Source organism: Salvelinus sp. IW2-2015, linkage group LG14, assembly GCF_002910315.2.
Source record: "Salvelinus sp. IW2-2015 linkage group LG14, ASM291031v2, whole genome shotgun sequence".
NCBI classification, from domain to species: domain Eukaryota; kingdom Metazoa; phylum Chordata; class Actinopteri; order Salmoniformes; family Salmonidae; genus Salvelinus; species Salvelinus sp. IW2-2015.
This window is the reverse complement of record NC_036854.1, coordinates 19,281,784-19,307,089: the sequence shown is the minus strand read 5'-3', so window position 1 is coordinate 19,307,089 and position 25,306 is coordinate 19,281,784. Positions and strand designations below refer to the sequence as shown.

Genomic DNA, 25,306 nt, shown 5'->3' with positions numbered 1-25,306 from the left:
AAAAGCATCCACATAGCATGATGCTGCCACCACTATGCCTCACGGCAATAAGCTGTGACTGGTTTTCTCCAGACATAGCGCTTTGCATTCAGGCCAAAGAGTAAAAGGTTTGTCTCATCAGACCACAGAATCTTTAGCCTTATATTCTCAGTCTTTCACATGTCTTTTGTGTGTTGTCATGTGCCTTTTTCTCAGAAGTGACACCCATAAAGCCCCGTTTTGTGAAGTGCTGTAGAGACTGTTGTCCTTCTGGCAAGTTCTCCCATCTCAGCCAAGGAACTCTGAAGTCCTGTCAGAGTGGTCATTGGGTTCTTGGTCACCTCCCTGACCAAAGTCATTCTTTCCTGGTTGCTCAGTTTGGTTGGAGGTCCAGCTCTAGGCAGAGTCTGGGAAGTTCCATATTTATTTCATTTCCCAATGATGGAGACCACTGTGCTTTTGGAAACGTTCAACACTCTAGAAATTGTTTTATACCCTTCCCCAGATATAAGCCTCATCACAATTCTATCTCAGAGATCTACAGACAGTTCCTCATGGTATAGTTTCTGCTCTGACATAAGTGCATTTGACACCAAAGAGCCTTCTAGAGTTCCATTGTTAAAATAGTCATGGATGCGAGGGAAGGAGGATGAGTGGCGCCTGGGAGGAACAGGCAACTCGGCCACGAATCCTACAACGGAGGGCTCATACCAGGACAGCCTACTCCAAGCCAGTGGAGGTTTCCCGATTCACCACGCCCCATAGCGCCACCTGGAGGAAGGCGCAGTGCCTCAACGTCCTGCACAGCGGCATTCATGGCAAAATGGATGGGCTGAAGAGGAAATGGCTGTGCAGCTTGCCCTGTTGTGCCTTACAGGCCCTACTAGACCTCAGAGGGATTCTACTGCCCTAACTACCACCTTGAGGCAGAGTTTTGGTATTAGAGGAGATTCCAGCGAGAGTATGCGGAAGAAGCTATCAGGCTGATCAAGATGTACTGGCCCTTCATGCCTTCCTCAGGGCCTTGACACCAGAGAGGCTCCAACAACATGTGCGTCTGTCCGCATGGAAGAAGGCCCCGGAAGAAGCAGGAAGAGCAGAAAATGTCTTGGCCCTGAGAGTCGTGTTACCCCAAGGACACAGCAGGTAGAAACATAGGTGGAGACAAACAGTGACTCCAATAAGGTGGTCTGTCAAGACAAGGTGTAACACCGGCAGCAGACTCCAAGATGGTCCACTTTGAGAGGTTAACGCCCGCCTGAGGTTCTGCTTCCGCGTGGGTAGAAAGGCCACATTGCCTGCCACTGTGAAGCCCCACCTCAGCCGTTGCCTGCTCCTGAGTCAACGGGAAACACCAGGGGGGTGATGACGTGAGGGGAACATCATCCCAGTCCCCAGACCCCTTGTTGAACCGGCAATCGAGTTTGGGTTTTGGTCGTTTGGGCCAGACATGCAGCATCAGCGGTGAGGCCTTTCAGGCATTGATTGACACCGGTTCCACAATATCCCTTGTTCGGGCCTGGTGTTCTTCCAGACACAGTGGGCCCTTCCCCTCCGGGTTGGACCCCTGTCTTGGTATGTCTTCGCACTGTGGCAGGGGAGCTCGTGGACATGAATGGCCGGAGGTCCTTATCGGTCATTTCTTATCCTTGTCTCGTTGGAGCATGTGTCCTGGTTGGCCTATATCCAAGATGACTGCATCCTAGGGTTGATTTACTCAATCAAGCAGGGGCATGCCTAGATGTTGGAACATGGAAACTCCAGATGAAAGACGTGATGGAACTTTGGAATAATGGAAGAAGACAACGGCAGCCGCAGGTGACCCGGCAGGAATTGGTGACAGACAGCCCCACAAAGATCCTTCCCCAACAGGTGACCAGTGGCACGGTGGACGTACCTTCGGTAGCTACCCGGCAAGCTGTGCAGGAACTAAAGCAGAGGTGTTCAGAAGGGCTGGAGCCTGGGTAGCAGGATACGTTGGAAGCACTGCTTGCAGAGTTTGTGGATGACTTTGCAGCACGAGACGAAGACTGCCGCAGAACCAGTCTGGTACAGCATTCTATCGATACTGGCGACACAGCACCTATTCGTTTGCGGCCCCATCGCTTGCCACTGGCACAGAAGATCCGGGAGATGGCGCAGACAGGGTTCATCAAACCATTCAACAGCCTTTGGGCAGTCCCCGTAGTCAAGAAAAAGGACGGCTCATGGCACTTCTGTGCGGACTACAGGCAGCTGAACTATGTGACCAGGAAGGATTTCTATCCCCTCCCTTGCATAGATGATGCACTGGACTACATCACAGCGTCATAGTAGTTCAGTTCCCTTGATCCAGTGGTGTAAAGTACTTAAGTAAAAATACTCTAAAGTACTACATAAGTATTTTTTGGAGGTATCTGCACTTTACTATTTATATTTTAACAACTTTTAATTTTACTTCACTACATTCCTAAAGACAGTTATGTACTTTTTACTCCATACATTTTCCCTGACACCAAAAAGTACTTGTTACATTTAGAATGTTTAGCAGGACAAAAAATGGTCCAATTCGCACACTTATCAAGAGAACATCACTGGTCACCCCTACTGCCTCTGATTTGGCAGACTCACTAAACACAAATGCTTTGTTTTTAAATTATGTCTGAGTGTTGGCGTGTGACCCTGGCTATCGTATTTTTAATTTTAGCAGTGACATTTACTTTTAATATTTAAGTATATATAAAACCAAATACTTTTAGACTTTTACTCAAGTAGTATTTTACTGGGTGACTTTCACTTTTACTATTAAGGTATCTTTACTTTTACTCAAGTATGAGAATTGAGTACTTTTTCCCACCACTGCCTTGATCTCCACAGCGGTTATTGGCAAGTGGAGCTTGCCCCTGAATCCAGGCCGAAGACCGTCTTCTCGATTGGACAAGGACTGTGGCAGTTCACAGTGATGCCCTTCGGGCTCTGCAACGCTCTGCCAACCTTTGAGCGTCTTATAGAGCTAGTGCTGGTAACAATGTCCCTGGATGTCCATGTGCATGCAGCAGACTTCCAAGGATATCTGCCAAATCTGTGGGAAGTTCTACTTGCCATCCAGCAGGCTGGAATCAAGCTCCAACCAAAGAAGTGTCACCTACTGCAGCAGGAGGTCAAGTTCCTAGGCCATGTTGTTGGGGCAGAAGGAGTTGCAACTGATCCAGTCAAGGTGGTGGAGGTTCAGCACTGGCCAACCCCCAAGAACCTTGTTAAGTTGAGAAGTATTGTTGGCCTAGATTATTACTATCAGAGGTTCATCAAGGACTTTTCAACAGTAGCCAGCCCTCTACACCACCTTACAAACAAGGACTAGCAGTTCAACTGGGATGAGGACTGCATGGCCACATTCACTGAACTGTGGGATGCCCTTATCAAGGCTCCAGTCCTGGAATACCTCAACACTCTGCACCCATTCATCGTGGACACAGATGCCAGCAATGTGTGCATTGGGGCTGTTCTTTCACAGGAGTGGCCAGATGAGGAACGGGTAGTGGCCTTCTACAGTCAGAGCGTCAACCGTGCTGAGTGCAACTACTGTGTCACCCGGCGAGAGTTGTTGGCTATGGTCGATGCATTACATCATTTCCGACCCGGGCTCTACTGGACCCAGTTTCTCCTTCGTACAGACCATGCCTCACTCACCTGGCTCCTCAACTTCCAAGAACCACAGTCCCAGGTGGATCCCTGGATAGAAGAGCTACAGGAGTATGACTGCCAGATGCAACACCGGGCTGGTCATCTCCATTCAAACGCTGATGCGTTGTCAGTCGTGTGAAGAGGAAGACTGGAAGCACTGTCCACGCTTGGAACAAAATGAGGGTCTCCTGCCCACAGTGGCGGCAATTCAGGCGGCAGACAGGAGCTCAGCACCCTTAGAGACCTGGAATGACCAAGACCTGAAATGGGAGAAGAAAGATGACTCAGTGTTGACAACTGGGAAGGACTGGTTGGAGACCGACCAGTGGCCTGCATGGAACAGTGTCTCACCCCTGTGCCCCGAAGCCAAGGCCTACTACTCCCAGTGGGACGACCTTGCCATTCACAATGGTGTGCTGTTTCGAAGATGGAGTAAACTAGCAGGCAACTCAGTGGTGTGGCAGCGACTCATGCCTCGTTCCATGTGTGCCCATGCCCTCAGAGCTATCCATGGGTCGGTTTGGGAAGTCTACTTTGGGTACACAAAATACCCTCCAATGCCTCTGAGGGAAATTCTACAAGGCTGGCTGTCGTCAAGACACGGAACAGTATGTGCAGACCTGCGACACCTGTACTGCCCACAAAGGACCAACTGGATGCTCCCATGCCCCGCTGCAGCAGTACCAGGTGGGGGCCCCCATGGAGCGGGTTGGGGTGGACATCCTGGGTCCTTTTCCCATGACGGAGGAGGGCAACCAATATAAACTTGTGGCCATGGATTACTTTACCAAGCAGCCAGAGGCCTACGAGGTCCCCGGCCAGGGCACCACAACTACTGCCAACAAGCTGGTGGATATGTTCTGCCGATTTGAAGCACTGGAAGAACTCCACAGCAATCAGGGGAGAAATGTTGAAGCTAAGGTATTCAACAAAGTATGTGAGATGCTGGGGGTACGCAAGACAAGGACCACCCCCGTCTCCCCAAAGCAATGGGCTCGTTGAACGGTTTAATCAGAATTAATTGAACGGTTTAATCAGACAGTGCAGGAGTCCACTGGCTGCACCTCAGCAGTGCTGTTGTTTAGTAGAGAACTATGCACTCCAGTAGACTTGTCCTTTGGAAGACCTCCGGAGCCCGAGATTCCAAGAGCCACAGGCTTGGAGTACCTCCTCCAACTTCAGCAGCGTCTGGACACTCTTTACAACATCGCTTGTTGGAAGCAGGGATCAAGCAAAAGAGCCCAAAACTCATGAGCCAGTGGGAAAGCCCATGCACAGTTCTGGAACGATTTTCTGACGTTGGTTACTCCTCCTCCCAGCCCTGGACCATTGGACAATGCAGCGGTTTCCTCACCCGAGTGGCAAGGTCAGAATGGGACCCCCCTAGGCCACCATCGCGGAAGGCTTCCGTCTCAAGGTCAGGATGGCAGCCCCCAAAACAACCAGGATGTCCTATGCCCTATGGGACTCCCACACACGGCCAGTTGTGATGCAGCCTGGATTCGAACCAGGGTGTCTGTAGTGATGCCTCAAGCACTGAGATGCAATGCCTTAGACTGCTGCACCACTCGGGAGCCCCATAACTGAAGCACAGGAGGCCGGTGGTACCTTGGGGAGGACAGGCTCATGGTAATGGCTGGAACGGAATCAATGGAATGGTATCGAACACACCAAACACATGGTTTCCATGTGTTTGATACTGTTCCATTGAGTCCATTCCAGCCATTATTATGAGCCATCCTCCCCTTAGCAGCCTTCTGTGAACTGCAGGTGGCAGTAAATCACCAACCTTAGCTTTATACCTGTTCAAACAACACACACAGGGTGACAGTACTCACCCTTTTAGTTTCATTAGTAGAACTCATTGAGAAACTCAGATTAGCTAATTGCCAACAAGCTTGTAAAACCAAAAACTAAAAGTACAGCTATCATGCTTGTAAACTAATTATAGTGTTCAAAAACCATATTAATAAAAGTTCAAATTTGGAGGGGCGTTAAAGTGGATTTCCCCAGTCGTATCGTATATGGTAAATACAATCTTTCCACTTGGTTATGAACGCAACATTTGAACGTTTCAACATGTAATACCTCAGCGTTCTCCTCCTTATAGTTTGAATCACTGAGGTATTTTTGAATTCGCGGTGGCGGCGCTATTCGATTCCTCACATGTGCAAAATGGCTCCCGGAAGATGAAAACCCTATAACCCGGAAATCAACCGTAATCAGTAGTTTATTTGGAAACGCGTAGCTAGCAAAACAGCTAGCTAATTCTCCAGCCGTTGTTTTATCCAAGTTGTTTTAAACATATGTCATAATTTATAGCTGTGTGTAGCGTATTGTGAAACTACGGGAGATGGGAGTCCCCGCATTCTTTCGTTGGTTGAGTCGGAAATATTCTACGATTGTTACCCATTGTACTGAGGAGAGGGTACGTCTTTGTTTGTAGCCAGCTAGCTGATTGGTAGCGCTAGCTAGTGTTGCGCATTTTTAAGGCCGTGTAATAATGATATGCTATTTATTCCTGTAAGGTGTTTGTTAGCACATGTACGAACGTTACTGCACTTTAGATATAAAATTACCTAACTAGTTATTATTTCTGTCGACGATATGAGTACTGTAACATTAGCATAACATTTTTAGATTAAATGACCAATGTATGGGATGCACGCAACTAACCTTAGCAAGCCAGCGCACCAACTATGCTACTTGCAATTTACATGGGTACACATGCACGTCATTAGCACAGGGCCAATCTAGCCTTGGGCTAAGATGGCCAACTCCATCGTAAATTGTGGAGTTTATCGGTGACTGGAGCGCCGACGGAACATAAAAGGAAGTTTATCAAAAACTGACTTCAGCACCCAAAAAATAACACAGAACAATGTCGTGTGTAATTATTTGGCCCTAAAATACGTTTTCTTATTAACTTAATGTTGTTACTTCGGAGATCCAGTCCGTCCAAACTAGTCGCCACTCAATTCCATCGTAAATCGTGGTTTAATTGTCTAGGGCTGAGAATAATTCATTGTGAAACGACTATTGAGTGACAAACTCGCGTGCAGAGCTTTTACTGCGTGTATCGTTGCGCAAGAGTCGAGTTGGCTTTCCATTGGTTTGCAAACTGAAGCTAGACGGCCCGTCAATGTTATAACTAGAGAACGTTTGACAGAGTCTTATGCATGGCATAACCAAGCAATGTTACATAAATAAGGTTATCATTAGTTGTGTCATTGCAAGAATGTTTCATTCATTTTGGTTTCATCTTCCCTTTACTCACAGTCCAAGGAATGCAACGGTGTACGGATTCCTGTTGATACCAGCAAACCGAATCCAAATGAAGTGGAGTTTGACAATTTGTACTTGGACATGAATGGGATCATTCACCCCTGTACACATCCTGAAGACAAGTGAGTCCTCCTCACAGAACATAGCATTGTCCCAAATGCCACCATATTCCCTTTATATCAATCAAATTTATTTATAGATCCCTTCTTACATCAGCTGATGTCACAAAGAGCTGTACAGAAACTTTATAATACACTTTATAGTGTATTACCTTTGACCAGGTCCCATAGAGCGCTGGTCAAAAGTAGTGCAGTATATAGGGAATACAGTCAATGGCTATGAATCTCTATGGTAGTACTCGTGTATTACATTGAGTTGTGATGTTAATCTAGTATTAACCCTCTAAAACTCCACGTCCACAGGGCTGCACCCAAAAATGAAGATGAAATGATGGTTGCCATCTTTGAATACATGGATCGGCTCTTCAACATTGTGCGGCCCAGAAGGGTTCTTTACATGGCTATTGATGGAGTGGTACGTTCTGCTGCTTTCTTTTCATGAGGGAGAAACATTTTTCTATTAATCCCTTTTAGATATCCTACAGTTTTGTTCAAACAGTATGTTGGCCAATGACCTGTGCAGCAGCAGAGTGACATTCTGTTTTATCTCTGAACAGGCCCCTCGTGCCAAAATGAACCAGCAGCGGTCCAGGCGATTCCGTGCCTCCAAGGAAGGAGTGGAATTGGTTGAGGAGAAATCCCGCATCCGAGAGGAGATCCTCGGGAGAGGTGCATATATTTTCAGAAAACTGTCTATACTTTCTTATCGTTCCAATAGCATTTAGATAGACTGTTAAGCACATTTAATTACAAATATTTGCCATAACAGAATTACATACTAAATATATGAAACAACTTTTTAATCTTCACGTTTTAGGAGGGTATCTTCCACCTGATGAAATCAAGGAGAGATTTGACAGTAACTGTATCACCCCAGTAAGTATTTGAGGCTTTTCCTGTAGAATAACAATATTTAAGGCTGTGTTTCTGTCGCCAATATTTTGCAGTGTAAAATGTCTTCATGACGGTGTGCTAAAGCTGAGATCTCTGATTGCAGAGGAACTTGCCCCCTCGTACTTTTTGACACATTTGTCAGACTGCTAAATTGTGAATACTGTCTGGAAATGCATTATTCATTTGAATATTCTCTAGGGCACAGAGTTCATGGACAACCTTGCAAAGTGTCTCCGTTACTACGTTGCAGACAGACTCAGTAATGACCCTGGATGGCGTAACATTACAGTAAGTATTATTGCAAAAAAGGTGATAGCAGCTCTGAAAAAGAGCACAACAAATTCTAATGCATTGGTGGTCTTTAACTTATGAAAAAGCGACTTCAAGCTGAATCGTTTTAAGTGTTATGTTGGTCAGTTCTTCTGCTGAGACTTGTTAAGGCCTTAGAACAAGGCTGCCCAACCCTCTTCCTGGAGATCTACAGTCCTGTGGGTTTTCAGTCCAACCCTAATTTAACACACCTGATTCTACCAATTAGCTGCTGAACAAGACCTTAACTAGCTGAATCAGATGTGCTAAATTAGGGTTGGACTGAAATCCTACAGGACAGTTGATCTCTAGGAAGAGGGTTGGGCAACCCTGCCTTAGAACATTTCTCAAGATGTGCTTATTGGAAATTAAACCAAGGTCAAGTCTGACATGGTCATATGCATTGAATATTGCTATCATTGTTCATATGAAAACATTCTTTGTTCGTTCTAGGTCATCTTGTCTGACGCCAGTGTCCCTGGTGAGGGGGAGCATAAGATCATGGACTATATCAGACGACAGAGAGGTATGAGTCATTTATGGTCAATTTCAATATGTGGTTATTGACCCTTTTTTTTAAAGGTAATTTGTGACATTGTGAATTCTGCCAGGCATATTACAAAGTCTCAAATGGCCTTCTGTCTTAGTGCAACTTTTATTTCAAGCTATGCGGTCACATGTATGGTAACTATATGTCATGACTCATAATCCATCCATTTTATCTTTTTTGTTTCTCACAGCTCAGCCTCATCATGACCCCAACACACACCACTGTCTTTGTGGTGCTGACGGTAAGCTTTGCACCACAAGGGTCTCTTAAGCATTGAAGAGTAACCAACAATGGGAGAACATTGAGCATCTACAGCAAGAGCTTTCCCCAAAGCTGTGTTTTATATATCCTGCAACTTTTATAAGTATGAGAGAGCATGATGGGTAAAGACAAGCAAATTAGATCCCACAATTACTGTTAAGACCTGTCAAACCAACTTAAAGGTATTTAGATGCCCAGTGATTTGTATTCAGGTTTTGTTGAGATGTTGTCAATAGTTGTAGGGGATACAATGTTATCTTATTGAGCCTGACGGGCTGAAGGTCTGTGGTTAACGGTGATGGCGTACATGCTTTCTTTGTCTAAGACTACGTTCAAGACGGCTAATGATGAAGTTGTGCGCCTTTACTGCAGGCAATGTTTAGCTAAATGATACAGTGCATATAAACAGGTTCCTGGTTTCCAGTCCTTACAAACGGTTAGCATCATTACTTGCAACTCTCCAACCTTGTACATTGTTAGACGATAGAGCGTCACTGTTTTCTGCAGGCCTTATTGTCCTGCTGTATTAACGGCCAGTTAGTTTTGAATGGGTGCACTTACGCAGGACATGATAGATAAAAGCTTCCGCATTCCATAGTTCATGATGCACTTGGTGAGCAAAGGAGGGATTTTATTGTATGTAATTTAGCTTGAAGAGGAGCTTTATACATTCAGGCTGTGTCACAAATGGCATCCTAGGCCTTATATTAGTGCACTACTTTTGACCAGGGTCAGTGGGGCTCTGGTCAAATGTTGTGCACTTTCTAGGGAAACGGTGCCATTTTAATCGCAGCACTCTTCCCCCCTCCCTCCAAATGGATAAATCATGGTATTGTACGTGTATATTAACATTTGTAGATGATAATGCAGGCATGGCTCATAATGTAAACTAGGTCATTTAATTAACATAATGCCGTAGAAACCTCAGTTAATTGTCCCGAATGACAAAACATGTATAAAATGCAGTACTTCAGAGCTTTTTTCAGCTTTTCAATGTATTCAAGGTTTTCTGTTTGCACAAAAATACTGATGGTCGAAACACGTGGGCTTTTACATTTAACAATAGACGATCTTTCATCAACTGCTACTGTTATCCAAGAGTTGCTTGAAGGTCCTCTTCAATTCTGTTTGCATATTTTATTTTGGATTTCCCCAGCTGACCTGATCATGCTGGGCCTTGCCACTCACGAGCCCAATTTCACCATCATCCGAGAGGAGTTCAAGCCCAACCAGCCCAGGCCCTGTGCTATGTGTGGACAGAAAGGCCATGAGATCAAGGACTGCCAGGGAGTGGCCAGGGAGAAACAGGGAGAGGTACATTGACATTATAGCTTGTCTCCAAGGTGCCCGTTTCACCGACATAGATTATGCCCAGTCCAGGACTAAAAATCATTATCAGTGGAAGATCTCCATTGAGTTTGGTTTTTATTCCAGCACTGTGTGTTCAGTAAACCTCCCCTAAAAAGGTCAACATTCCATTTGCTCTACGTTGATCAACAGCGTTGACCAGTGTTGTGTTCTTATTGCAGCATGATGAGTTTGCAGACGCTATGCCGGCTTCTGAACAGGAGTTCATATTCATCAGGCTCTGCGTTTTGCGTGAGGTACGTTCTGTCAGATATCTTCTTGAATTTCTAAAGACTGCTAGTTGTGTTTTTGGACATGTAGTTAGGAATTCTCTGATCCATTGTGTTATTGGTTGTCTGTGTGAAATACGTCCTTGACTTCAGATTAAAATTGGATAAGTTGTTGAGGCATGATTGTCCCCAGTTTTTTAGATCTGTTTATCAAGGTCTGTTTCCTTTTCCACAGTACCTGGAGCGAGAGTTGACAATGGCCAGTCTGCCCTTTCCCTTTGACTTTGAGAGGACTGTCGACGACTGGGTCTTCATGTGTTTCTTCGTTGGCAATGATTTCCTGCCTCACTTACCGTCCTTAGAGATTAGGTAAGCCTGACTGAACTAAGATGATGCTTACAGTCTTAAACACCTTGACGACAATGAATTCTCGCTCTTTCCATACATTTCAGTTGTTGATACTTTTCGTGTCTTTCAGAGAGGGTGCGATAGATCGACTGGTGGGCATCTACAAAGACGTTGTGCACAAGACTGGGGTAAGTGTTGTCAGTGTAGGCTTAGGTATGTTCCCTCCAAAAAAAGTGTTTGGTTCAGTTTCCCAAACACCGATTTTTAGTCCTGGGCTAAAGAATGCGCAATTGGAATTCTCCGTTGAAAAAGGTTTTTGGTCCAGGACTAGGCTTAAGTTTTCTAGGACACTTGCCCTTAAAAGCTGTCCTGACTTTCCTCCTTGCCCAGGTTTTTGTTCCGTAGCCTTAACATGGTCTTTGTCTCTCCTCACAGGGCTACATCACAGAGAATGGCTTTGTCAAGTTGGAGAGTGTTGAGTTGATCATGCAGGCAATCGGTGTGGCTGAGGACAACATCTTCAAGAAGCGCAAAGAGGATGATGTAAGACTAAGGAGGATCAGTAGCTTTCAGCAGGGAATTTACTGCTCAATAGATTATATTCTTCTCTGGCTAAACAGTGGGCTGGGAGATTTTCCGTATGATTTACATTAACCACTGCATGGGTATTTGATTTACAATGGCTCTTTCAGGTAGGCATTTGACACTACTATCGTTTAAGATAATGTAGATGATGCCGAAGTCAGGGAATTAGTCATTGTGAACTGAAAGCCATGTCTTTTCCCAGCTTCACTGTTTGTGTAACTAATGGGGTTTGTCTTGTAGGAGGGATTCAAGCGAAGGAATAAGGAGAAAAAGAAGAGGATGAAGGTAAGCGGGAAGATGTACCCATGTTATAGCCATTTGCTTGACAAAATGTTTTGTAAGAAGCCCTCAGTCCTCACATTTTCCATGTTTCTTTGAACAAGTTCGTTAATTTCAATGGGCAATCGCACACAGTGTTTTTCATTTATTCTGAAGCCGTCTCTGCTGTAGCTCCGTATTGAAGATGAGAACTGTTTGAAATGTTCCCTCCAATAGATGTGTTAAATCAGGGGTGCACAACCCTGGCCCTTGAGGGCTGCTGCATTGTATGCTAGTTCTTCTTTCTTTGGACTTTGATTCATTTAGACCTGGGAAACCAAACGTCTGCAAGATTTTGAAACGAGAAACCAGGAAACAAGTGAGGAAACTTACATTGTTAATTGTGACTAAGTATGTGTGTATGAATTTGTGTTCCCTAGGCTCAGCAGCAGGGCCCATCCTACCTGACCAGCGGTCAGTTTGCCCCCCAGGCCCTTGGCGGCAGAGGCAGACCTGAGGTGGTTCAGAATGCCCGGCACCAAGCCTTCGATATGAGGATGCAGGGCAGGGACCAGCACAACAGGGTATGATGAGGGCTGATCATGGGGATATTGCTTCTGATTTAACTTGGTGCAGGAGGAAGACTCCTATTATTTACTAGCCACTAATGAGATGTTAGGGCGCAGCAGGTGATATGGGACGTTCGTACAACTCTGTGGTTAGTGTCTGCTCTTAGATTGGGGGTTCAATTCCCAACCGAGTCATACCAAGACCACTGCTTGGCACTTGACATCAATGATGTTTCTAGGCCTGACCTTCAGGTTCCCCCCCCCCCTATTTGATTTTGTTAGTCACTCTCACTCATATCATATGAGCATGGTATAAGTCATGGCAAAATGTGTAGATTGCAGGAAATTAGCTTTAAAACTGCTTAATTTCTCTGCCCTATTTCAAAATGTGTTCAATTGCACAACATTAACTTTACAGTTGCAGTTTGTAGTGGTTTGAAGACTGTACCAGCATTTATTGCTTGTATTGATCAAATGCAGCGCAGGAATTTTGTCAATGTTAAACTGTGTGTATATACAGCAAATAAGGGTTCTGGCGGCTCTGTTATGGTGTGAGGTGCATTTTCCTGGCATGATTAAGGTCCACTCAACCCTTAGCGTGCAATGTTAAACGGCAATAATACACCGCCATTCTGAGTGATCACGGTGAAGCATTTCTATCCGGATGGGAGTGGCCTCTTCCAGGATGACAATGCCCTCATCCACATGGCACGAGTGGTCATTGAATGGTTTGACGAGCATGAAAACATTGTAAACCATATGCCATGGCCGTCTGTCAACAATCTCAGCCTAATTGAACACTTATGGGCGATTCTGGAGCAGTGCCCGAGACAGCGTTTTCCATCAACAAAACACCAAGTTATGCAATTTCTCGCGAAAGAATAACGTTGCATCCCTCCAATGATTTCCAGACACTTGTAGAGTCTTTGCCAAGGCTCATTGAAGCTGTTCTGGTGGCCCAACGCCTTATTCAGACACGTTGCGATTCCTTTATTTTGGCAGTTACCTGTATGTATCCAGGGCTCTAAAGTGTGACCATTTTTGGTCTCATATGCTAATAATATTTTGCTGTGCGCCCCCCCCCCCCCCCCTCCCCCAAAATTCCTAAATAATTGTAATTATTGGCGACTTGTACATTTGTGCATGAGGCAGAAATAATGCGGTGCGACCTGAGTTCCGCCATCAGCTTGAAGACTGTCCCCTTTTTGGTCAAGGTCAGTCTCTGTAGCAGGAGGGAGAGCGGAGGGGTGGTGACCATCAGATGCAATCAGTCCCGTAAAAATATACAGTCAATTATTTGAATTTATGCTCACCTGGGTGTACCTCACAAGTAATACAACTAATCTATTACCAGTGTGATTATAAACCTTAAGTTTAGAAGTATAATTTTAATATGGTCTGAGAAGAACAACATTGGCAACACAGGGCTATTCAAGCGTAGTGATTATGTATTGGGCCTATAGCCTACTGCACAAACCTCATTGATACAGAACTGTTTTTAATTGGTTAGGCCAGACAAAGATGGCTTACTGTTTAAACATTTTATTTCTTCTGAAAAGGTGAGTTGAGTGAGCTGAGTTTATTTTATTTTTTTTGTATTTATCTAAACTCGCACATTATTTCCCCTTGCTGCCTAGCATTTAGTTTGGTAAGGCGGGGGTTAATCTAAACCTCGCTGTCTGCATGTCCGACCTCGGAAACAATGTTTCACTTTCGAATTTCAATCTCTGTAGTACCTAGAGTGAACTGTGCCTGGGAAATGGGTTGACTAGCCGTCCGCTATCGTGTAGTGCTGAAAGGCATTTACCTGTGACCGTATTCAGGATACAGCATGCCCTGCCTCTTGTCCCTTATTGCTTAAATATTTGTTGCATTGTATTCTTGAATTGGAATAAAAGTGTCTGCTAAATTAGATTTTTTCCCCCTAAGTGACTTACATAGACAAGGCCTTTGTAGATAGACAATCATTCAAGGTCTGTCATGTAGCATTGGGGAAAGTACATTAAAATCCAGCCATAGTGTAGCATCTACAGAATTTTTATTTATTTATTTAACATGCGCAATTAGAAGCGTCAATCCACTTAAGCAAATTTGAGCCCAGTCGGCCTATACAGTCAATCACTCACCACTTTCTCCTTCTATTGCCTCATCCGGCTGCCGTGAAAAGCCCCCACCTTGGAGTCAGTTAGCGCGTCATTGTGGAGCTCCTGATCGGCACATGCCACTGGCAATGCATTTTGCAGGATATGCGGGCTGTGTTCGGGAGCACATGGTAACTTCAAATGAATTTAGTGTCTTGTTGTCTGTCGACCTGCTACAGGCAGAACCGGTAAAATGTCATTTATGAATGGCAAATCACCATGCAGCTGACACACTTCGATGTCGTCGCTCATTTTGATCTCAATCTTGTTGTCCAATACTATCTGCTTTGCTAATGAATGCCCTGATCTCTGGCCAGTCATTTGGTTTGTTGACATTGTTTTCGGGTATTAATTGCTTCTAATAAGACATATATATGCTTAATTTTAATTGTGGATTTAACCGACTTTGTTTATAACGAGGTACGTCCTACATTTAACCTGGACACACACATAGTAGGAATTTCCACAGCCGCTGGCATGCTAGAGAAATGAAACATCTGCACGTACCGGTTCGGAGCGGGTGTCAATGTCCAATCCGAGGCCCCGAATGTTAACAAGCGTGTGATCTGAGGTGGTTTGGTCTTTTACTCTTGGGTATCAGCTCGGGAAATCCTCGAGCGGACAGTGCATCAATTGGCAAAAATAAAAGGTCAAGAGGGGCATCAGTTAAAATGTAAATCAAGTTTGTCTGGCCTAATTGTTACATAGGCTTACGTTTGTCATGTTACGAAAAAAAATCTGAGCAGTAGGTCATTGCTACCAATGAAGAATTTTAATTGCGAGCCCTGTATGTACCTGATAAGTCTGAACGCGGTACCCATTTTCTATTGATGCCAGTCTTTACAAGTAATTTATTAAAGTTTATGAATGTACATTGTAAGAAACTGTTACAGTGCCTCCATTCGCTCTGCCTTTGCTACATAGATGCATGAGAACAATAGCCCGAGTTTGCACATGAATAAGGTGTTACACAAAGGAAGCGTGGCAAAGGGGAAGATCTGCATGCTCTACTTGAGGTGGTTTTATTTCAATAGGATCAGGTATGAGCTCTCACACAAAGGGGAATATCAGTCCCAACTGCTCTTGTGTCCTCCGCGATGGTGGAAATACTGTCCACAAGCTTTCATTTTTAAGTTGCTTAGCGGGTTGCTTCTTGTCAGACTGAAAGATGGTTTGGGTAAATTTATTTCTAAGGATATGTCTTCCTTGTGTGCCGCTCCCTGACTGTCTTGTATCTTGTCCAGGCAGGGACCAGTGATGGGCAGGATGGCCGGGGTGTGAAGCGGAAAGCCGAGGACAGCGACAGCGAGCCAGACCCTGAAGATAACGTCAGGTAAACAGCTACGCTACAGTCAGTCAACCAGGCAGGCATCTCAGCTAGGGAGATGGTGTGATTTATGCCTCTCCACTGCAGGGCCCCTCTGTGGTTTCTTACCACCTCCACCACCCTCTCCTAGTTCATGCAAGTGATTAATATGGAAAGAAGGAATATTCTCAAATTCCTGATGCGCTCGCCAAAGCTGTTAAATCCATTGGGCTAAATTGGTATTCATGGAGGCTTTCCTGTTACTAGGCTGCTCTCCTTGTGGGCCAGTGTGGAGGATGGACTAGACAGATGCTGCTCATCCTTGATTATGTGTGCAGAATGGCACTGCATCGCCAATCTACTAGTATGTCGAAACCATTAAACTACTTCCTAAAGAAGCAAACTAGTTTGTCTACCAAGCCTTCATAGAAATGGACTACTATGGTAATTACCAGATCCTGTATGTATGATGAGGAAATGGTGCTCTATATGTTACTCGGCATAGTGACAAACAATGCAAAGGCTGAGAATGGTTTTCTAACAGTTTTATTGATGAGCAGGCCCAAGGCTTTCATCCTTGCTTGTTAGATGGCTTTGTCACCTATACAATAGGAGTCGGCAACAGGCGGGCAAGTGATTATTATTTTTGTGCCCCAAAGTTAAGTAAAATGATATACAGTGCCTCCGGAAAGTACTCAGACCCTTGACTTTTTCCACATTTTGTTACGTTACAGCCTTGTTCTAAAATTGAGGGGGAAACAATTGAATAATCTACACTACCCCATAATGACAAAGCAAAAACAGTTTTTTTTATATTACATTTACATAAGTATTCAGACCCTTTACTCATTACTTTGTTGATGCACCTTTGCCAGTGATTACAGCAACGATTCTTCTTGGGTATGATGCTAGAAGCTTGGCACCTGTATTTGGGGAGTTTCTCCCATTATTCTCTGCAGATCCTCTCAAGCTATCAGGTTGGATGGGGAGCATTGCGGCACAGCTATTTTCAAGTCACTCCAGAGATGTTAGATCGGGTTCAAGTCCGGGCTCTGGCTTGGCTGCTCACGGACAATCAGAGACTTGTTCCAAAGCCACTCCTGTGTTGTCTTGGCTGTGTGCGTAGGGTTGTTGTCCTGTTGGAAGGTGAACTTTTGCCCCAGTAGGAGGTTCTGAGCGCTCTGGAGCAGGTTTTCATCAAGGATCCCTCAAATCTCTCTGTACTTTGCTCCGTTCATCTTTACATCGAATCTGACTAGTGTCCCAGTCCCTGCCGCTGAAAACATCCCCACAGCATGATGCTGCCACCATCATGCTTCACCGTAGGGATGGTGCCTGGTTTCCTCAAGACGTGACACTTGGCATTCAGGCTTAAGAGTTCAATCTTGATTTCATCAGACCAGAGAATCTTGTTTCTCATGATCTGAGAGTCTTTAGGTGCCTTTTGGCAAACTCCAAGCGGGCTGCCATGTGCCTTTAACTGAGTAGTGGCTGCTGTCTGGCCACTACCATAAAGGCCTGATTGGTGGAATGCTGCGGAGATGGTTGTCCTTCTGGAAGATTCTCCCATCTCCACAGAGGAACTCCAGAGCTCTGATTGTCCATCAGGCTCTTGGTCACCTCCCTGACCAAGGCCTTTCTCCCCCGATTGCTCAGTTTGGCTGCGTGGCCAGCTCTAGGAAGAGTCTTGGCGGTTCCATTTAAGAATGATGGGGGCCACTGTTCTTGGACTTTCAATGCTGCAACAGGTTTTTTTTTTTTTTTCAAAATTGTTTCGAAACTTGTTTTCGCTTTGTCATTATGGGGTATTGTACAATGTTGCAGTTTTGCTAGCAGGACTTTCAGGCAGGACCCAGTTAATACAATAGTTAATGCAATAGTTAATGCAGGACCCAGTTAATGCAGGACCCAGTTAATGCAATAGTTAATACAATGTTTCAAGTTCCTTGCAGACAGGCCATGCGTAGCAAATGTGATTTCTAGGATATTCATATTCATCAGGATATTTTCTTCCTGTAGGCTGCAATGTTTTGATTTGTTGGCTTTTATGTAGGTTATTTTTTGCAAGTTACTTTTAAATTTGTTTAATTTTCATTTAGAATTTTGATTAAACACATTACTTTTATTTTGAGATATAAAGACTTTATTATAAATGAAAAATGTGCATATGAAAATCATAACTGGCATGCAGATTAGTAGAAATTGTAGAGTAAATTGGCACTCCAAAATGAGAAGGTTGCTGATCGCTGGTGTAGCCTATTACCGGCAAAGTCAGGAGCGGAACGGCAGCAAAGGTCAGTGGGAGGAGGAGGGTCGGGAAAAGTTATATATATATATTATATATTATTATTATATATATACAGTGGGGAGAACAAGTATTTGATACACTGCCGATTTTGCAGGTTTTCCTACTTACAAAGCATGTAGAGGTCTGTAATTTTATCATAGGTACACTTCAACTGTGAGAGACGGAATCTAAAACAAATCCAGAAAATCACATTGTATGATTTTTAAGTAATTAATTTGCATTTTATTGCATGACATAAGTATTTGATACATCAGAAAAGCAGAACTTAATATTTGGTACAGAAACCTTTGTTTGCAATTACAGAGATTATACGTTTCCTGTAGTTCTTGACCAGGTTTGCACACACTGCAGCAGGGATTTGGCCCACTCCTCCATACAGACCTTCTCCAGATCCTTCAGTTTCGGGGCTGTCGCTGGCAATACGGACTTTCAGCTCCCTCCAAAGATATTCTATTGGGTTCAGGTCTGGAGACTGGCTAGGCCACTCCAAGACCTTGAGATGCTTCTTACAGAGCCACTCCTTAGTTGCCCTGGCTGTGTGTTTCGGGTCGTTGTCTTGCTGGAAGACCAGCCACGACCCATCTTCAATGCTCTTACTGAGGGAAGGAGGTTGTTGGCCAAGATCTCGCGATACATGGCCCATCCATCCTCCCTCAATACGGTGCAGTCGTCCTGTCCCCTTTGCAGAAAAGCATCCCCAAAGAATGATGTTTCCCCTCCATGCTTACGGTTGGGATGGTGTTCTTAGAGTTGTACTCATCCTTCTTCTTCCTCCAAACACGCGAGTGGAGTTTAGACCAAAAAAGCTCTATTTTTGTCTCATCAGACCACATGACCTTCTCCCATTCTCCTCTGGATCATCCAGATGGTCATTGGCAAACTTCAGACGGGCCTGGACATGCGCTGGCTTGAGCGGGGGACCTTTGCGTGCGCTGCAGGATTTTAATCCATGACGGCGTAGTGTGTTACTAATGTTTTCTTTGAGACTGTGGTCCCAGCTCTCTTCAGGTCATTGACCAGGTCCTGCCGTGTAGTTCTGGGCTGATCCCTCACCTTCCTCATGATCATTGATGCCCCACGAGGTGAGTCTTGCATGGAGCCCCAGACGCGAGGTGATTGACCGTCAACTTCAACTTCTTCCATTTTCTAATAATTCCGCCAACAGTTGTGCCTTCTCACCAAGCTGCTTGCCTATTGCCTGTAGCCATCCCAGCCTTGGTGCAGTCTACAATTTTATCCCTGATGTCCCTTACACACTCTCTGTCTTTGCCATTGTGGAGAGGTTGGATCTGTTTGATTGAGTGTGTGGACAGGTTCTTTATACAGTAACGAGTTCAAACAGGTGCAGTTAATACAGGTAATGAGTGGAGAACAGAGGGCTTCTTAAAGAAAAACTAACAGTCTGTGAGAGCCGGAATTCTTACTGGTTGTAGGGATCAAATACTTATGTCATGCAATAAAATGCAAATAATTCCTTAAAAATCATACAATGTGATTTCCTGGATTTTTGTTTTAGATTCCGTCTCTCACAGTTGAAGTGTACCTATATAAATTACAGACCTCTACATGCTTTGTAAGTAGGAAAACCTGCAAATCGGCAGTGTATCAAATACTTGTTCTCCCCACTGTGTATATGATATATATATATATATATATTATTTATTTTTTTCAGGTTAGGCTAAATTGATCTCTGGCTTCCTATTTTTAGAAATGTATCTTCATTTTTAATCGCAGTGCTTAAAGCAGAAAAGCTCAGCCTACAGATAGTGGATTTTATTCAAACATAGTGTGTGTATATGTCTCTCTCTTTCGCTCTCTCTCTCTCAATGTTTAAGAATCGATTGGCCGAAAGAACAGATGACTCTCGGTTGACCAAGATTAATTTTTTGGGGCACAGCCCTAAAATGATTTTAAGTATGTTCCGGTGCCCTGACAAATCGTCCCGTGGCTGAATCTAGTTGCCTACCCCCGCAATAGAACATGAACACCTCTCCATGTGCATGAATGGGGAAATTAATATGACTGTCCCTGTGTTAGGTTGTGGGAGGATGGCTGGAAGCAGCGATACTACAAGACCAAGTTTGACGTTGACGCGACAGACGATGATTTTCGTAAAAAGGTGGTCATGTCCTACGTGGAGGGTCTCTGCTGGGTCCTGAGATACTACTACCAGGTACAACACTAACTCAAATCAATGTTTATTTGTCGTATGCACGGGATGCGGAGTCACATTCACAAGGCCTTACTTTAAAAGCCTAACATGCACAGCTGAGAACCAACCTCATAACGGCCCTCTCAGAATGGGCTTTAAAAACCCCAAGGCCTGGTCAAATTGGATGGGTCATCTTTCAATAGTCAATTTTACTGATTATAGAGCTGTATTAAATAAAAATGTGACTTTCTTTTTTTCTCTCTTTGAAAATGTACACTTCAGCCCATTATTTCAGGTCTCAGGGGATTACGGAGTATTCTCTGGAGATGTTTGTTCAGTATCTGATGGCTCAAGCTGTCCTCGCTACTGTTTGCTTTATCACCGAACGACCCCCCCCCCCCCCAAAGAAACGGACGATCGCTTTAAATGTTAGTTGTAGATGCAGATCTTGATCTTTAACTTAAAATGTAATAATTAGGTGTCGGTTCTCTCCAGAAGATCCTAGTCTAAATCAGACTGGCGTTTAGGGATTTGTCCAAGGTAATTGTGAGCCCTGTGCATGCAAGGCCCTTGTGTTGACACCACATGCTCGGCAATCAACAGCAGTCCCGGGGGACGGCCTGAATGTATTCATTACCCAGGCCCTCCATTGATGGAGACGTGTCTCTTAGTTTCCGCCAGACATTCACCGGGTTGGTTGTGCCACGAGTTATGATGCGTGCACACATGTTGCCAAACGCTGCGGGAAAACGGAACGGGTTAGTCTGAAGCCAAATCACAAAGCTAAAGCTCACACCCATTTTATTTTTTATTAGTAGGATCACTCTGCATAACATGGCGTTACCTTGATTTGTCACGTTGTTCGTTTAAAAACATCTGATATGTGCCTGGGAATTTGATTAAGTATATGTTCTAGGGCTATGTAAATATTTAAACATGGGTATTTGGCTGTTTTTGTCCGACTCACGCATTCTTATCCTGTGTTGGCAAAGTGGGCCACCTTTTTGTTATTTGAATGAGTTTTGCCAAGTCTGATGTGAAGACTGTTGAAATGATTAGGGGACCTCGTTCTCTACGAGAAGAGCATTCTAACCAGCTAGCCGGTGATGGTCATTCACTAGCCCGAGGATAAGCGTTTCAGGGTTGGATTCTTTGGGTTAATATTTTTTACCAACTCTGCCTAATGTGTGTGTGTGTATATGAAAATACATTAAATATTGGATGACATGTATTTCAGTGTTCATTTTGTTAGTAAGTGAAGAGGTACTAAGCTGGTATTGGAAAGTGTTTTTGGGACATGTTCACGGATGTCCCATTTCCAAGCCCTTTCCACCATTCCTTCCTTATACTGATTGAACTTCATGGTTTAGCAACCTCTACTACTTCCATTTTCCAGTTTTCCCTGAGTATGCAATCTTATAAGATTTAAATGTCAGTCATACTCACTGGCAAATGTCACCTAGATTAGTGTCATGTAGGCTATATAATTAAATGGAATTTATTCACACATAGCTTACTAAAAAAGGATGCCCATCTATTTACTATTTTACTGTTGAATTGCCATTTCCGCAAATGAGTATTTACACAAATAAATTAAAGTAAAAATCTGCGTTGATTGGACCCCAGTTAGCCAGTCACCTAATTAGTCCACTGTCAGTGGAGTTGGTGAGGTATCGGAGGATTATTTGTCCGGGCCGTCTCATTAACTGTTTCTGTTGCTTTTGATAGGGGTGCGCGTCCTGGAAGTGGTACTTCCCGTTCCACTACGCCCCGTTCGCCTCAGACTTCAAAAACATCAAAGGCATGTTCACCGACTTCGAGCTTGGGACCAAGCCGGTAAGAATGGACTGACTGCAGGCTTTTTCCCCCTGTCGTTCTACTTCAGTCTTCCCCTTGTTTAAGCCTGTAATGTTTTGTGTGGCGTGTTCTAGTCTGTTGTCGCTGTGTGTTTCAGTTCAAGCCCCTGGAGCAGCTTATGGGTGTTTTCCCTGCCGCCAGTGGGAACTTCCTGCCCGAAACATGGCGGTCACTCATGAGCAATCCAGTAAGTTTCACTTGATGTTACACATTTTCAGCATAAAATGTTATCGTTGATAGTGTACGCATCTGTAGATCACATATAGGAGACCATAAATATACAGTGAGCTCAAACTATTGGAACAGTGACACATTTAGTTGTTTTTGGCTCTGTACTCCAGCGCTTTGGATTTGTAATGCTACACTAAAGTGCAGACTGTCCGCTTTATTTTGAGGGTATTTTCATCCATATCAGGTGAATAGTTAAAAATGTCTGACCCCCCCCCCCCCCCCCCCCCATTTTAGGGGACAAAGTATTGGGACAAACTCACTTACATTAAAATAGTTTATTTGCTCCCATATTTCTAGCACGCAATGACTACATCAAGCTTGTGACGAGACACATTTGTTGGATGCATATGCTGTTTGTTTTGCTTGTTTCAGAGTATATTGTGCCCAATACAAATTTATGGTACAGTTGAAGTCGGAAGTTTACATACACCTTAGCCAAATACGTTTAAAATCAGTTTTTCACAATTCCTGACATTTAATCCCAGTAAAAAGTCCCTGTCTTAGGTCAGTTAGGATAACCACTTTATTTTAAGAATGGGAAATGTCAGAATAATAGTAGAGAATAATGTATTTCAGCTTTTATTTCTTTCATCACATTCCCAGTGGGTCAGAAGTTTACATGCTACCAAATACCTAATTGAGTGTATTGCCTTTAAATGGTTTAACTTGGGTCAAACGTTTCGGGTAGCCTTCCACAAGCTTCCCACAATAAGTTGGGTGAATTCTGGCCCATTCCTCCTGATAGAGCTGGTGTAACTGAGTCAGATTTGTAGGCCTCCTTGCTCGCACACACTTTTTCAGTTCTGCCCACAACTGTTCTATAGGGTTGAGGTCAGGGCTTTGTGATGACCACTCCAATATCTTGACGTTGTTGTCCTTAAGCCATTTTTCCACAACTTTGGAAGTATGCCTGGGGTCATTGTCCATTTTGAAGACCCATTTGCGACCAAGCTTTAACTTCCTGACTGATGTCTTGAGATGTTGCTTCAATATATCCACATAATTTTCCCGTCCTCATGATGCCATCTATTTTGTGAAGTGCACCAGTTCATCCTGCAGCAAAGCACCCCCACAACATGATGCTGCCACCCCCGTGCTTCACGGTTGGGGTGGTGTTCTTCGGCTTGCAAGCCTCCCCCTTTTTCCTCCAAACATAACAATGGTCATTATGGGCAAACAGTTCTATTTTTGTTTTATCAGACCAGAGGACATTCTTCCAAAAAGTACGATCTTTGTCCCTATGTGCAGTTAAAAACCAAAGTCTGGCTTTTTTTATGGTGGTTTTGGAGCAGTGGCTTCTTCCTTGCTGAGCGGCCTTTCAGGTTATGTCGATATAGGATTTGTGTTTTACTGTGGATATAGATACTTTTGTACCTGTTTCCTCCAGCATCTTCACAAGGTCCTTTGATGTTCTGGGATTGATTTGCACTTTTCGCACCAAAGTACGTTCATCTCTAGGAGACAGAACGCGTCTCCTTCCTGAGCGTTATGACGGCTGTGTGGTCCCATGGTGTCTATACTTGCGTACTATTGTTTGTGCAGATGAGTGGTACCTTCAGGTGTTTGGATTTCTGAGGTGATGCCAGTCGAGCCTTTTAGGAACCATGAGTGATGATGGTGAAACGCTACACCTCACTCCTGTCCAACTCAGGAGCTACCCCTCAGGCGGAAATGCGTCTTACTCTGGTCCAGATTAGATCGAATGGCGTTTCTGCTGTACCTATACCTCCCAGGTACCTCTTATCACGACTCCAGTAAGTGCAATTTATTTTGGTTCCACCACAGATCGAATAGATGGCCAGCACCTATTTAGAATGAAGATGACCTAAAGTCAACTCGTGGTTTAAGCTACTTGAGTGAAGACGAGGCCTACACACATGATAGTCAGCCCCATGGTGATGACTCCATAACCTGGAGCGTCCGAACCAGCCAACCGCGCTGACACGTCAGGAGTGACGCCGGGCGTCTGAGTCTGGCCTGGACTCTGGGAGGCTACGAGGACAAGAGAGACCCTGCGTAGGACGACGAGGAGGAAGAGTAGGAAGAACCTGGAAGCTCCAAGGTGTGGCGGCGGCTTAGGCATGATTCTTCACCACCCATTCCTTAGTTCGAGCAGCCTCTCGAGGATGAGAGCTGTCCTGACTACCGCTCCTACGCAACTGGCACCTCCTGGTTAAGTATCACAAGCCTGGAATCCAATTCTAACCTCATTCAGAATCACACAGGACTTCCTGTCATAGCTGGAGGGATGCGGAGGGAGAGATTATATGTTGCAGTCATACATAGGAAGTGAAACTGGTATGAACTGTTAAGGGATCTAGTGAAGCAGAAGAAGGGCCCCAGAAAAAAAAGGAATTGTCGATGGAAGGTCTAGTGTCTGTTGGTGGGCTGTCTGGATGCAGAGATGCCGAATTTCACGTTTGCCATCTTTTACAGTAACTGTAGCAAACGACCATAATTAATAAAGTCAACAGTCTTCTCGCACACTAGTCAGTGGATGCAACTACCATATTTCTATTAGATTCGTTCACTATCCCAGAAACAGATAAAACCCTGGTCATTTCCCTCCCATATGTTATTCAAATGAACAAAGATGAGATGTGGTATACTTCCATCCATGAGTTTTTTGTATATGATAGTGGTTAGCAGTAATGCCTAGATCACTTATCATAGTACTAGCGGCTTGAAAGTAGCGAGCTTGGCGAGCTAAAGGAATCAGCTTCCACTACGCACAAAGATCACAAGGCTGACTAGCACTAAAACTTTCTCAGACATGTAATGACAGACTATTCTATAGCCACATGCCCATTACACACCTGAAAATTAAAACATGACAACTTTCAAAACGCAGCTTGGGACATGGCACAAAAACACTTAAGGACCAAAAACCAAGTCGCGATGTATACTGCCACGT

At 44.3% G+C, this 25,306-nt stretch overlaps 1 protein-coding gene across 1 annotated transcript in view; it reads left to right on the top strand.

Annotated features, from left to right (window-relative positions):
• Nucleotides 1-5,864: 5,864 nt before the first annotated feature.
• Nucleotides 5,865-25,306, top strand: part of LOC111972653 (5'-3' exoribonuclease 2) — a 36,007-nt gene continuing 16,565 nt past the window's right edge. The window contains exons 1-19 of the mRNA XM_023999676.2: nt 5,865-6,070; nt 6,922-7,049; nt 7,350-7,461; nt 7,604-7,715; nt 7,864-7,922; nt 8,139-8,228; nt 8,703-8,775; nt 8,990-9,040; nt 10,217-10,374; nt 10,590-10,664; nt 10,873-11,006; nt 11,116-11,173; nt 11,421-11,528; nt 11,811-11,855; nt 12,269-12,412; nt 15,783-15,871; nt 20,190-20,325; nt 22,033-22,140; nt 22,259-22,348. Coding sequence (XP_023855444.1) covers nt 5,996-6,070; nt 6,922-7,049; nt 7,350-7,461; nt 7,604-7,715; nt 7,864-7,922; nt 8,139-8,228; nt 8,703-8,775; nt 8,990-9,040; nt 10,217-10,374; nt 10,590-10,664; nt 10,873-11,006; nt 11,116-11,173; nt 11,421-11,528; nt 11,811-11,855; nt 12,269-12,412; nt 15,783-15,871; nt 20,190-20,325; nt 22,033-22,140; nt 22,259-22,348 — 1,845 coding nt within the window. The 5' untranslated portion in view covers nt 5,865-5,995. The remainder of the gene's footprint in view (nt 6,071-6,921; nt 7,050-7,349; nt 7,462-7,603; nt 7,716-7,863; nt 7,923-8,138; nt 8,229-8,702; nt 8,776-8,989; nt 9,041-10,216; nt 10,375-10,589; nt 10,665-10,872; nt 11,007-11,115; nt 11,174-11,420; nt 11,529-11,810; nt 11,856-12,268; nt 12,413-15,782; nt 15,872-20,189; nt 20,326-22,032; nt 22,141-22,258; nt 22,349-25,306) is intronic.